Raw genomic sequence first — 12193 nt, 5'->3', positions numbered from 1 at the left:
CTAAGAACGTCCCGGTGATATTCCAGAGTTTTTAGACGTTTTGGAATGGGGAACATCGCTCCTTGGTAACTATGCTCTATAGTAAGAAGAAAAAAATCTCATTGGAATCAAGCAGAAAAAGGCCCACACTATACATGTTATAAGTGTTGGATAAATAGAATCAATGCCCCACATGTTAACCCCAAAATGGGGCTTGATGCTTATAGCATGTTAGAGGGAAAACAAGAGGTACAATGGCTCCCATGTGGTGGTGTGAAAGACTGACACATGGGTAGTAGTATGGCCTATATATATGGCTACATGCAGTCAGCCATGGGGCTATGGACAATGGCCAATGGGTTGGGGCAGGGCAACAACAAGGGCATATTTCAAGGGTTGCCAAAGGGTAGAATAAAGAACCGCAGGAGCCTAGTAGAGATTGGTGTAGTTGGCAGAGCAACCTCGAATGGATTGGCTATAGGCAATATACTAATCAATGGCACGTTGGCGTCGCCCAATCTCGACCATTGATCATGATGGTGAAGTCAATAAGGGCCGGATTTGAAAGCTTCCAAGTATCTGATCTCCCAACTACTCACGGGCAGGTATTGAACCCTTAACCTTCTCTATCTTAGCTAAGAGTTCTAACTCCTGGCCCATCTGATGTCCGTTTTCAGCACAATTTATTCAAAAAACTAAGGCTTGGATTCACACCGAGCAGCGGCCAAGGATATGGGTTGGATGGAGTTCGGATGCCAATTGGCATAAGTTCTTAATGCTACTTGTTTTATTGGTTGTCAAAGCTCCCTAAGGCTTCCGATTGGTGCAGTTGAGGGTGACGAGCCCCCTTCCCTTCCAGCACCCAATTCACCAACCAATGGGTTCATTCCACCTCTGCTAGATACCCCTATTGCAAAGCTAGGCGCTCGGGTGGCATGAGCCCAGCCTGAGATGAGTGTTTTTTTGTTCCCTCTTTTGCGTTGTACTGAAATTGAAAGTGCCCAAGATAAAGTCGTGAGCTACCCTGGGGGCTTAGGCTCGAGATCCACCTCAAGGCGGGCACCTGCACACCCACATGTGGTAGTTGCGTGGTCTAAACGCGATTGGATCTGATGATGGACATGGCCGCTATCAGAGCTCAGGCTTGAGATCTCTGTAGTAGACGATACCCGGTCAAATTCTCACAATGGGCGGCACACGGGTGCCATGTGCAATGGGCCTCCTCATGACGTGGACAAGAGGGGTTGGAACTCATGGAGTGACCAAAGGCTAGGGTTTGGGGAAGCATAATTCTTTTGGAAGAGGAAGGCGAGTCATCTTCTTTCTCTCAATTCTGTGCCGCCGTTTGCCCTAACGTAGCTATGGCTGTTGGGTACTTTCTTCTCTCCCATTTGCTCCTTTTTACCCCTTTCATCTATTACCTCCCTCTCTCCTTCACCTTTTTTTCTCTTGCAGGAAGAACAAACGGATCTCCAAGGGCAAAAAAGGCGGCAAGAAGAAAGTGTAGGTTTCTCTCACACCCACCTAGTTTTTTTCTTTTTGTTCAAGTGCATTTCAGAACCGCTCAATTACCTTCCGCTGGATCGCAGTGTTGACCCTTTCTCGAAAAAGGACTGGTACGATGTTAAGGCTCCAACAACCTTTACCCAGCGTTCTATTGGCAAGACTCTGGTTACTAGGACTCAGGGAACGAAGGTGAGAGCTTTATATCAGTTCGGGTTTTTGGCCAATGTGCCTTCTGTTTGGTAACTTTGGTCGGCCCAGACTTCATTTGCTTTTCGTTCTCAGGATCTCCGTTTTTTTGGTTTTCAAACCGTTTAAGGAAAGTTAGGCCGTGATGAGGTGTTCTGGGCTAGCCATGGGTCTATTCCAATGAATTCCCAGCTTTTTGTCCGTCCTGAAAAACGTCCTTTGAGCATAAAGTTTCTGAGCTGTGGATCCTCCATATTTTATATACTCTATCCAAGTCGACCTGACAAGTGATTTGTGCGGCGAGTTCTGCTTGGAGGGTGAACTTTCACTTCCGTCTGATACTCAGCAATGATCAGTTCTTCATGCCTCATTTATCTTGTTCCTCTTATCATCTGCAGGAAGTGGAAACCTTCTCAGCTATTTGACATTTTAAAGGCAATCACTTTCCATTCGTTCATCTACCGCCTTGAGCATTGCAGGCTATGCAGGCGCCTTTTTCAGACACACAAGTTTTTGTGGCGATTAGAAAACACGTCATTAGTGTGTTTTAGCGAGGATACCAGAGTTCAAGCTATCTATATGTCAAGGAGTGTGTGTGTTTTCTTTTATTGCAATGCTGGTATTGCGATAATTCTTTCTATCTTAAATGGTGCGTTGCCCTCTCAACTACATTTAGATTTAGATGCTCGTTTGGGAGAGACTAAAATGAAATCGTTTAGACTTCACAAGCAGTTGTAGCTTGAATGAAGAAATTTGGACTACCTTTTGATTAGCCTTCTCCTATAGTGCTAGCCTTTGTCATGGCTGAGTTTGCCCTTCACCTCTAGAGTGCCGACAGAAACTCAGTACAAAGACTTTGTAAATGGATGCTCAAGTATGTGTGGGTGTGTGGATTTGTATGTGTGAGAGCATACTTTTATACTATGGTCTACACCCACTGTTGGGCGCTGATGACGTCAGTGGGGATGTCATAGTAGCTAGTCCCTGCTATGCGTGATGGAGTTTATGGTTTTCAATCTTATGAGTGACTATCGTGAGATTGAAATTGCACTATGTTGTGTTTTTAGAGGATGAGTTTGGGAATGTTCCTGGATTCATCTAGGTATATATTGTTTATTTTGACTTATATGAAACAGGAGACCAATGTTTGAAAAGTGTGGCAACTGCAAAAGGAGAAGAAATTGTTCAGTAGCAAGTGGAAATATGTAGGAAAATGAGGAAGCGTATATGGGATCAGAGATGTTTGTCTTCGTATTTGGAGCAACTTTATTTCAACTTGTTAATTTTTCGGGAAGTTCTCTAGGCAGTTTCACCCTTGTACTAAATGTGTTGGTGTCATACTGGTCTTATAGGCCTTGTTGGGTGATTGCAGGTGTTAATAAATGTTTTGTTCTGGTTTTCTTTCTTTATTTGACTTTGCAGCCGCCTGTTTCCTCATGGTTTCTGTTAATATGTATAAGTGGGCATTAAATAACAAGCACGTAGGTGGTAAACTAATAGATTCAGCATACTGGATTTTTTGTGAAGCTGATTGTGATGCTGGAAATATTATTTCTATTGTTTTGAAGAATGCCACTCAAGTGTGTGTTTTGTATACTTTACATCCAGCGTTTGAAGTGATTGGGTTGCTTAATGACTGCTTGAGAATTTTATAATTCTCTTTTTTGGTGACAAATATTTCACGGTTATGTCAGTATATATATGTTTACTCTTCGCCCCTTGAGTGACTATTGTGAGATTGAAACTGCACTATGTTATGTTTTTAGAGGATGATTTTGGGAATTGGATTCCTCTAGGCATATACACTTCAGTCCTGTCGGGTGAATTTGTGAATGACAGGCAGGGCTATAAATGTTTGGTGATACAGATGCTGATGTTGCTTAAGTGTTTTTCTTGCAGATTGCTGCAGATGGGTTAAAGGGAAGAGTATTTGAATGCTCACTGGCTGACCTCCAGCAGGACGAGGATCAGGCTTCACGAAAGATCAAACTTCGTGCTGAGGATGTTCAGGGAAAAAATGTCCTCACAAACTTTTGGGTGAGCCTGTTATCCGAGTTGTCCCAAGTCATAAAGTTTTCAGCAGGCAGAATTATGACTCTACTGGGTAGTGCGCTGGCAGAAATTTTAGGGGATTGTTTACTGATACAATTACCATTTATAGGGGATGGACTTCACCACAGATAAATTGAGGTCACTTGTCCGGAAGTGGCAGTCTTTGATTGAGGCGCATGTAGATGTAAAGACTACAGACAATTATACTTTGAGGATGTTCTGCATTGCATTCACAAAGAAGCGTCCAAACCAAATCAAGAAAACTTGTTATGCTCAGACAAGTCAAATTCGGCAGGCAAGTTAAGCTGGCTTTCCGAACTTGATTTTTGCTTGTGAAGAGACCTTGGATGTTGTCTTGCAAGCTATGGGTTTGCTGACGAGTCTGATTAATGCAGATTCGGAAAAAAATGAGGGATATCATGGTCCGCGAAGCTCAGTCCTGTGATTTGAAAGAACTGGTTGCAAAGTTTATTCCAGAGGTCATTGGAAAGGAAATAGAGAAGGCAACCTCTGGGATTTACCCTCTGCAAAATACTTTCATTAGGAAAGTAAAGATCTTGAAGGCCCCTAAGTTTGATTTGGGAAAGCTCATGGAGGTACGCATGCTTACTCCGAGTTTTGTTTATCAACTGAAAATTTCGATTTCCCAATTGATGTGTTAAATTGTTGTGAAACTCTCTTGGCAGGTGCATGGAGATTACAGTGAGGATGTTGGTGTGAAGGTTGAGAGACCTGTAGGTGACGAGGCAGAGCCTGAAGAGCCTGCTGAAGTAGTTGGCGCGTAGAGTGTAGATTTAGAAGCACAGCATATTGGATGCTTGATGAAGTAGGGATCAAACTTGTTTTGTATGATCTACATGTACGATCATTTTTTAATGTCTAACTATCCCAGAGCATGTCTTTGCTACAAATATTTGCGATGCTGTCTTTTTATTTGGACAAGCATTGTTTACTGCAACTAGCAGTGCAAGGAAAACAAGTGCAATGCAGCACCATAGCAATAAGATTTTCAATTAACTATGAATCTAGCTCTGCTATATTTCTCTCTTCCCTGATGGCACTTCCTTTCGGTGCTAAGTTTTGATCAATGGTCTTAGTGCAGAAGATTTTGTTTTTGGAATTAAGCTGATATATCGCCAAAACAAAAGGTAAATTGCATATTGTGGGCTACTGTAGCTAGTCTGGTGTTTTACAGAATGTCAAGTTGAAATGGGAAGGCAAAGTTACAGAGCTGTACAGTCACAGCTTGTTTGATATTTTAAAGTTGGTATCCTGTCTACCTGTTTATCAGGCACTTCTGTCACTGTAGCTTCATTTGGTCAACAGCCAGCTTTACAGGAATGCCGAATAGGGATTATAATGTTTGGACATTGTGGCTTGCTGATGTTACAATAAATTCTTTCATCTTAAGTGCTGTGTTGCCCTGTCAGCGAGATTGTCTAAGCATTTTTTGTTTAGAAATGCTCATTTGGGAGAGACTAAAATGAAGTCGTTTAGTCTTCACAAGCAGCTGTAGCTTGAATGAAGAGAACGTGTCTGAGAGTACGTGTCTATAGTATGGTCTACACCCACCATTGGGCGCTGATGATTATGGTGGGGACCTTGCTATGTGTGATGGCCCTTTTAGACTGAAGCTGTGCACTGTGTTATGTTTTTAGAGGATGAGTGTTAGAATTTCACAACAGAGTGTACAAGCAGCGGAAGATATATAGTGTAGCCAAGGAACTCACACAGTGGTACTTAGATGGAATCCAAAGCTTCATTCCTTATTGTGCTCAGCATACAAGTGAAAGCAAGTAAATAGACAATGCTCATGAGAGAGAGAGAGAACCAGCAGTAGATGTATTTCCATCCAAGAGATGGATACAAGACCATGTCCCACGAAAGCGTGGACACATGTATACATTGTTCTCCTACCTTAGTGGCACTTCTAGAGCACTTAGCCTGTGTGCTCCCTTATAGCTTGAGTTGGCTTTGTTACCGTGCTTGCAAACACACCTCCAAGCTATCCCTCCTGGACAGAGGCAACTTGCTGCGATGGAAGACAGCCAAGGGTGAAGTCTCGCTCCTAAGCTATGTCTGCTTGGAACAATGCGGTGTCGATGTGCATACGTAGACCATCTTGAGTTTTAAGGGCTTTGTAACTACCATGATAAAAGGAGAGAGAAACAGGCGTTTGACTTTTGAGGAGTTGGGTCCCTTATTGTTGTAGGAAGAGGCTTGAGAGAAACTCTATAATAAAGAAGACAAAGCATTGCTCGTGAAAGTCAAAGTCTGGCAGTGGCAAGCCAAGAAGGACAACTCGAAGAATAAAGAGGACACTTCAAAAAACAAGAAAACAAAGAGAAGTGATTCTTCTGTGATATGCCAGTTTGTAAAGGATTGCAAAAAGAAGGGGTCCAACTTAGAATTAGGGGAGTCAAAAGACACAACTGACGTAGTAAGTGGAGAACCCTTCTTAGTGACATCTCCAATTGTTATTGGGGTAAGATTGATCATGGTGATAGCATACTAAAGCCAAAAGAGTACTTACTTCGAAGCTCATTAGGAGCTTATGGCCGAAGTGATCTGGGATATTCTTGGGATTGTATTTATTGAGATGGTTCTCTGGTTGCTGAGCTTGCCAAAGTAAGGACGGGTTGAAACAGGCCACTCATTATGAGGGGGAGTTTGGAAATCGATGGCAGGTTGAAACAAGCCACTCATTACAAGGGGCACAAGTTGAAACATGCCACTCATTATGAGGAAGGACGAGGTGAAATAGGCCACTTATTATGAGGTGGTAGCATCCCAAGGAGCAGTAGTGCCAACTGGCTGAGTCCATCTTCTGACCAACTGATGCCAGTTGATCCCTCACCACCTTCACCTTCGTGAGATGGTCATGGACTGTATCTCCTTCATCCATGCTCATATTGAACAACTGATGATTGAGAGCTAAGATTCAAGACGTGTTGTCCATCTCACACAAATCCTTCAAAGTGGTCCATGCCTCAACTGGCATGTTCACCATTCGGATATGAGGAATCATCGCATTTGCTGTTGTTCCTATGATTAGCGCAAGGGTTTGGGGATCATTGTTCTCCCATTCTTCGAGCTCATTTGGATCTACATGATGTGTGTGGGCATTGGATCCACTACCGTCCTGATATTCCACAACTTCTTGGCCACTAGACGGCTTCAAATCTTTACCTTCTAGATAGGATAGTTTATCTTGTCAAGCTTCCTTCTCTTCGAAATTTGGAATTGTCGTAGAGGGTGTGATTGTAATAATATTAGTTACTGTAGGTATGGGAGCACCTCCACCGATCCCATCAGGCTAGCCCCCCTGACCCCACTAGGAGCCTATGAACCACTTGCAATCAACAAGAAACTTTCTGTAGCAAACAAACAGACTTTGCACACCCCTGCTTGAACCCAAGTCACCCTTCTTCTCGCGAGGGCACAATTCTTAAGACGTAGAAGTAGATTCCCTACAGCCTTGAATCAAGGTCATCCTTTAGCAAGGTCCTTGCCTTCGCGCTCCACCAATTCTGAGCCTTCGTCTGGGCTCTAATATGCAAGAAATTCACAATAGAGGGTATATGCAGCAGAAGATAGATATTATGTAGCCCAGGAACTCACACAGTGGTGCTTGGAATCCAAAACTCAATGGGGAAACCACCTTTTGTTAGCTCCTCCCTCCTAGGCCTTCTCTTGCATTCTCTTGGGGGATTGTATAATGCCTACATTCACTTTAACCATTCTTGTGGGGTTTCCAACTACATTCAGGCATAGAATCACCATCAAACTCCATGGGTTGCTCAACCATGCTCCAAAGCACAACACATTGTGCAAACATTCCTATGCTATCTTTCCTCTCATTTAATCGACAGACAATTCATCAGCTTTAAGATGGCTTGTCATCATCAATAATCCATTATGTACTTCCCCTCACATAACAAGCTAATAGCTCAATTGCTAATGCACTCATAGTACATCTGTTCTCAAAGGCACCACACACTTTGTTCCTACACGCCCTAGTTAGTGATTACCAAATGTTGGAAGCTTTTCTTACTGACCATTGAAAACTTGGGGTCATTCATAGCAAGTGTGTGATGCTATCGGATTGATTGCTACGTCTCCTCTAGAGAGTAGTGAACGTACAAACCATGTAGCTACATGAGGGGATGTTGCACACAAGTTATGCTTATAATGCTAGACACAACCTATGATCCTAGCTCTCTCTCTCTTGAACAAACTAGCGAGCAATATGTGTTGAGTACATGTATTAGCAGAAATTCTTGTGTCTTGACACACATTCTAGTGGCAAACTAACATATACTTGTACAATTGAATGCGGGATTCACCTCTCTTCACGTCTAACAATGAACATCAAACCCTTGCCCTATGACACACCAAGAATATGCAAAACAAGCGATGTTAATTTATAAAATGCACATAAGGCCAAAGAAGGATTCTATCTTATTCTTCTAAAAAAGGTCTTGATACAAAAACAAGCCTAATAGGCTTATGACAACAAAAACTTCTATGTAAGTGCATGCGTGTGTGCCCACGCGTGTGTAATGTCTATAAGACTTGGTTGGCCTTTTTATCACCATGAAGGCAAATGCATAGTGGAAATTCACAAAGGAGTTTCAATCCTCTAAGGAGGCAAAGCTAATAAAGAGCAAAACTTAGCAATAATAATTTGAAATTCTTACATAACAACTTAAAATTAATAAAAACGGCCAATAAGTTACCACTTTTTTTTTAATATAAAGAAGGTCATTAAGTTACAAATTAGTATAACTAGTAATTTGACCTATCTACACGACGAGTTTAGGGACCCATATCGCTCCAATAGCTTATAGATCATGGAAAATGCAGAAAAAATACTATGTCTGTCCAATTAGCAGAAAGATGGAGCATGGGCTTCCCAAGAAACATAGAGCAAGTTAATCTCATTTTAAATGGTTACCTAATTTAAGGATGTAAATCCTACAAGAGAGAATATCTTGGTTGCCTCCCTTGCCATCACCATTGCGTATCTTCCTCGCTCTTTGACATAGTCCCTTCCTTCCCTTAAGAGCCCTCCATCACCTCTAGAGGCTCTCTGTGCTCTCCCACACTCTTTGCTTTCTTATGTTTGCTTTCCTTTGGCCCTCCCACCCCCCGTCAAGGTAGTGGCTCAATTGGAAAACCTGAAAAACTGGCTGAAATGACCTTTTGGCCGTTGTCATGACCTACAAAATGACGACCCCATCGTTGTCTATTGCTTAAAGACTCATCGCCGCTACCCTTGACGCCCAGGAAAGGCCCTAGGTTGGTGGGCAGGTTCTCGGCTACCACCGATCGCCTGCCTCCCTCCCTAGGTTCTTTTCTTAGGACCTTCCTCATGTGTGCAGCCCCCACCATGCCCTTTGCCCCATCAAGTAGCAACCTCAAGGAGGAAAGGAGGCATAAAGGAGATGCAGGTGGTGCAGAGAGCTGATATGTCAATAACGGCGGTTGATGGGAGCCCCTATAATAAAACAACCTTTAAAAAAAAAAAAAGTTTTGTGTCATATATATGTGTGTACACATATAACTTTGTCTCTGTCTCTATCTCTCTCTCTCTCTCTCTCTCTCTCTCTCTCCCCCCTTCAAGTCCTATCTTGAAACTTTTGCATGAATTTCATTGGTAGACCCTTGGAAGTAATTTCTTATTCGTTGATCATTGTCACTTACTTCCAATTTCTCATCGCTAAGTCATCATCTCCTCTACAGATAAAATACATTAGTTTATTAGATTCAAATTATATGCCCTTGTAGAAGTGCCACTCATAGAGTGATGACATATTACTAACTAAGATATCAAGCTTCCCTTGCTTGAAGCTTAAGTTCGTCCAAGGTGATTTAATCTTTCTTCATCTTCATCAATTTGATCTTTCAAATATATCCAAAGATTTCAAAGCTTCCCAATGACATGAAAACTTGCAAGCTGCTTCCATGCGTCCCAAGTCCCAAGTCCCAAGCCTTACCATCGCTGCAATTAAAGAATTACATGCCCCCAAAGACTCCAAATATGAAGTAATAAAGCCTCTACGTGGAAGCAAAACATAGCTGCATGTTACTCTGAATGTCTCTCACAAAAAGTGTTCCTTGCAATAGCTTAGCACTATTTCATCCATCACATAACCTCTTTGCCCATTGCCATTTCATCTTTTTCACATTCATCTCAATTTCTAGTGCTCACCATTAAACATTAATGCTTTCTTTAAATTTGTAATTGCTCCAAATTGATTTTTGCTGCAAAATTAGAGGATCAAGGCATCTACCAATCACCCAAGGGGTATCAATAGAGGGTTTAACTCTTGCATGCCAATGGCTTACCTCAGGGAATGAATAGTCACATCAACATTGCTATGATTCTAATCTTTCCCAAAGGTGCAAAAAAGAGCAATAGATCTCAAGCGGTTGTGGTTGTAGGATTGAACACTACAAATGTTGACAAATGCTTGCAAATCCAATCGGTTTCGGAGATGCAAGGTAACAAAATTTTTTAATTATTCTAATAGTCGTGAGAAGTGAATTCAGAGAAGCAATGCTGAATGAATCATCATCAACATTAGCAACTTGGTGAGCAACAACAATAGCAACAATAGTAGAAATGCTCAAATCCTTCTCACCTTCAAGAATAGCATCACCCATGATCCCAGCCTTACCCTTGCTTCTCAACTTTAACAATGACGAACCATATTCATGACTCCTCCCATCGATCTTGACGGGATTGTCTGCAACTACTCTTTACCTGCATTTACTTCCTACTCCACTCACCCAAGGTCAAAATGAAGTCATCGTTTAGCCTCTAGAGTCCAAAAATAGACCCCTCCCAACTCTCTGCAGCTTCGCTGCGGGGCTATAGGATCCCTTGAATAGTGGGTGCTTTCCCCATTGCTCTCAACACCTAGTTGAACATCCTCATAAATTTATGAACGTACACCCCTCCTTGCATGTTTTCTCCAAATCTCTACTGCTCAACACCATTAGCTCTAGCCTCATATTCATGATCTCCAGGTAGCTTGACCTCTTTGTCGCGCTGTTGCCCTTTCCAAATGTAATCGTAAGATTGTAGGACAATAGGATAGGGACACAATGGGCTGATAGTTGATAGTTTGCTCACACTCTGTGCATTCTCTTACCGCGCATGGATAAGTGGTCCTATTGTCAGACCTTGGGCATTCACAACTTGCCTTATGAGCCTTACGATGGTGATAAAGGCTCCTAGAAACTGCACACAGCAAACAAATGGTGGGAGAGAGGGAGCAACCAACAATGGCGACAGTTGGAATTTGGGAAAAGATCATTGAGATTGATTTGAATCTAACATCCTACGTTGCTTCAATTTCATCTAATGGTCCATATTCGTTGAATCGTCCATTGCCCTTTAATCGACATGTGGCATAGCCTTTGATTGCCACACAAAACTAAAAAACAAGTAATATAAGATGATCCTTTGCTAGTGGGTTCATACCAAGTGCTTCTATCACCAAGTTTGTTATGTCATCCAATTTAGTGTGTTTTTGTTATCCATTCCACCATATTAAGAGTAGTAGTAACAATAATAACAAAAACAGTAATCACCATAATTCTTTTTACCTTATTCTAGGCACTTACTATGCTTTGTCCCACCGTCCCTTCCTATGTACATTCTGTACTCCAAATAGGAATGACTTAATTGCATATGGAAAGAATCACTATTTATCACATCATACCACACTCTCAAGAGGGATGCTTAAGTTGCCAAGCATTCCACAAAAAAGGTAAAAACCTTGTCAATTGAGACCATATGTACACTTTTAAATCTCAGTTAGTCATGCAAGAAGATTAGCTCGATAGGTTGTGCCAATTTATTCCATCATGAATGCCAAAAAATGGACAGCCAATGGCTCGAATGCAAGCAAGATGCAAACATGATAAATGTAAATTGACTTTTTTGAAGACACTATATGATAGGGAGTATGATATACAAACTAGAATGATGTCTTGTTTTAGTTTCTTCATTTTTGGCCTGTCTGTTAGGGAAGGTCTTAGTAAAGGTTCATTTTGAAAGCTAAAATTTTGTGGGAATTATTTGTTGATCCATCGTGGACAACTAAAATAGGGGGTTCCTTTAAATGTTTCTAACATTAGGGGCTTTCTTTAAATGTTTTTGACATTTATACAGCAAGCTTGATGGATGCTATTTAGATTTTCCCCCTTATTTTTTTCTTCGATTCACCAACCCACTCACACATGGGGTCGAGTACAAGGTATCATCCTACGCAATCACCCTAGTTCATGGTTACGACATATACTCGACCGCATGCTAGGATACCAAGTGCGACTCACCAGGATTTGAACGGGTGAAGTTGGGGGGAGGGAAGCCGAATGCAGAAACGAGGAGGCCAAAAAGCCTTTGGGGGCTCGAGATTTCACTTGTCATAGGTCCTTAGATAATAGCAACAAGGGG

At 41.9% G+C, this 12193-nt stretch overlaps 1 protein-coding gene across 1 annotated transcript; it reads left to right on the top strand.

Annotated features, from left to right (window-relative positions):
• The first annotated feature begins 1269 nt into the window (after nt 1–1269).
• LOC147896800 (small ribosomal subunit protein eS1y-like) lies at nt 1270–4697 on the top strand. Its single transcript, XM_087381445.1, has 7 exons — nt 1270–1351; nt 1435–1482; nt 1569–1674; nt 3571–3708; nt 3833–4018; nt 4119–4319; nt 4410–4697. The coding sequence occupies exons 1-7, from the start codon at nt 1341–1343 to the stop codon at nt 4506–4508; spliced, it is 789 nt and encodes a 262-aa protein (XP_087237571.1). The 5' UTR covers nt 1270–1340; the 3' UTR covers nt 4509–4697.
• The last annotated feature ends 7496 nt before the right edge of the window (nt 4698–12193 follow it).

The sequence above is a fragment of the Dipteris shenzhenensis genome, chromosome 11, assembly GCF_047967505.1.
Source record: "Dipteris shenzhenensis isolate YYH24624 ecotype China chromosome 11, Dip_SZ_1.0, whole genome shotgun sequence".
Classification (NCBI taxonomy): domain Eukaryota; kingdom Viridiplantae; phylum Streptophyta; class Polypodiopsida; order Gleicheniales; family Dipteridaceae; genus Dipteris; species Dipteris shenzhenensis.
The sequence above is the reverse complement of the archived record's forward strand: the minus strand, read 5'-3'. Positions and strand labels throughout refer to the sequence as shown.

Excerpts from the sequence above, each read along its gene's own strand:
- LOC147896800 (XM_087381445.1), top strand. Across the intron at positions 1,483-1,568 it reads AAAGGCGGCAAGAAGAAAGT|TGTTGACCCTTTCTCGAAAA; the intron begins GTAGGTTTCTCT and ends GCTGGATCGCAG. Across the intron at positions 4,320-4,409 it reads ATTTGGGAAAGCTCATGGAG|GTGCATGGAGATTACAGTGA; the intron begins GTACGCATGCTT and ends CTCTCTTGGCAG.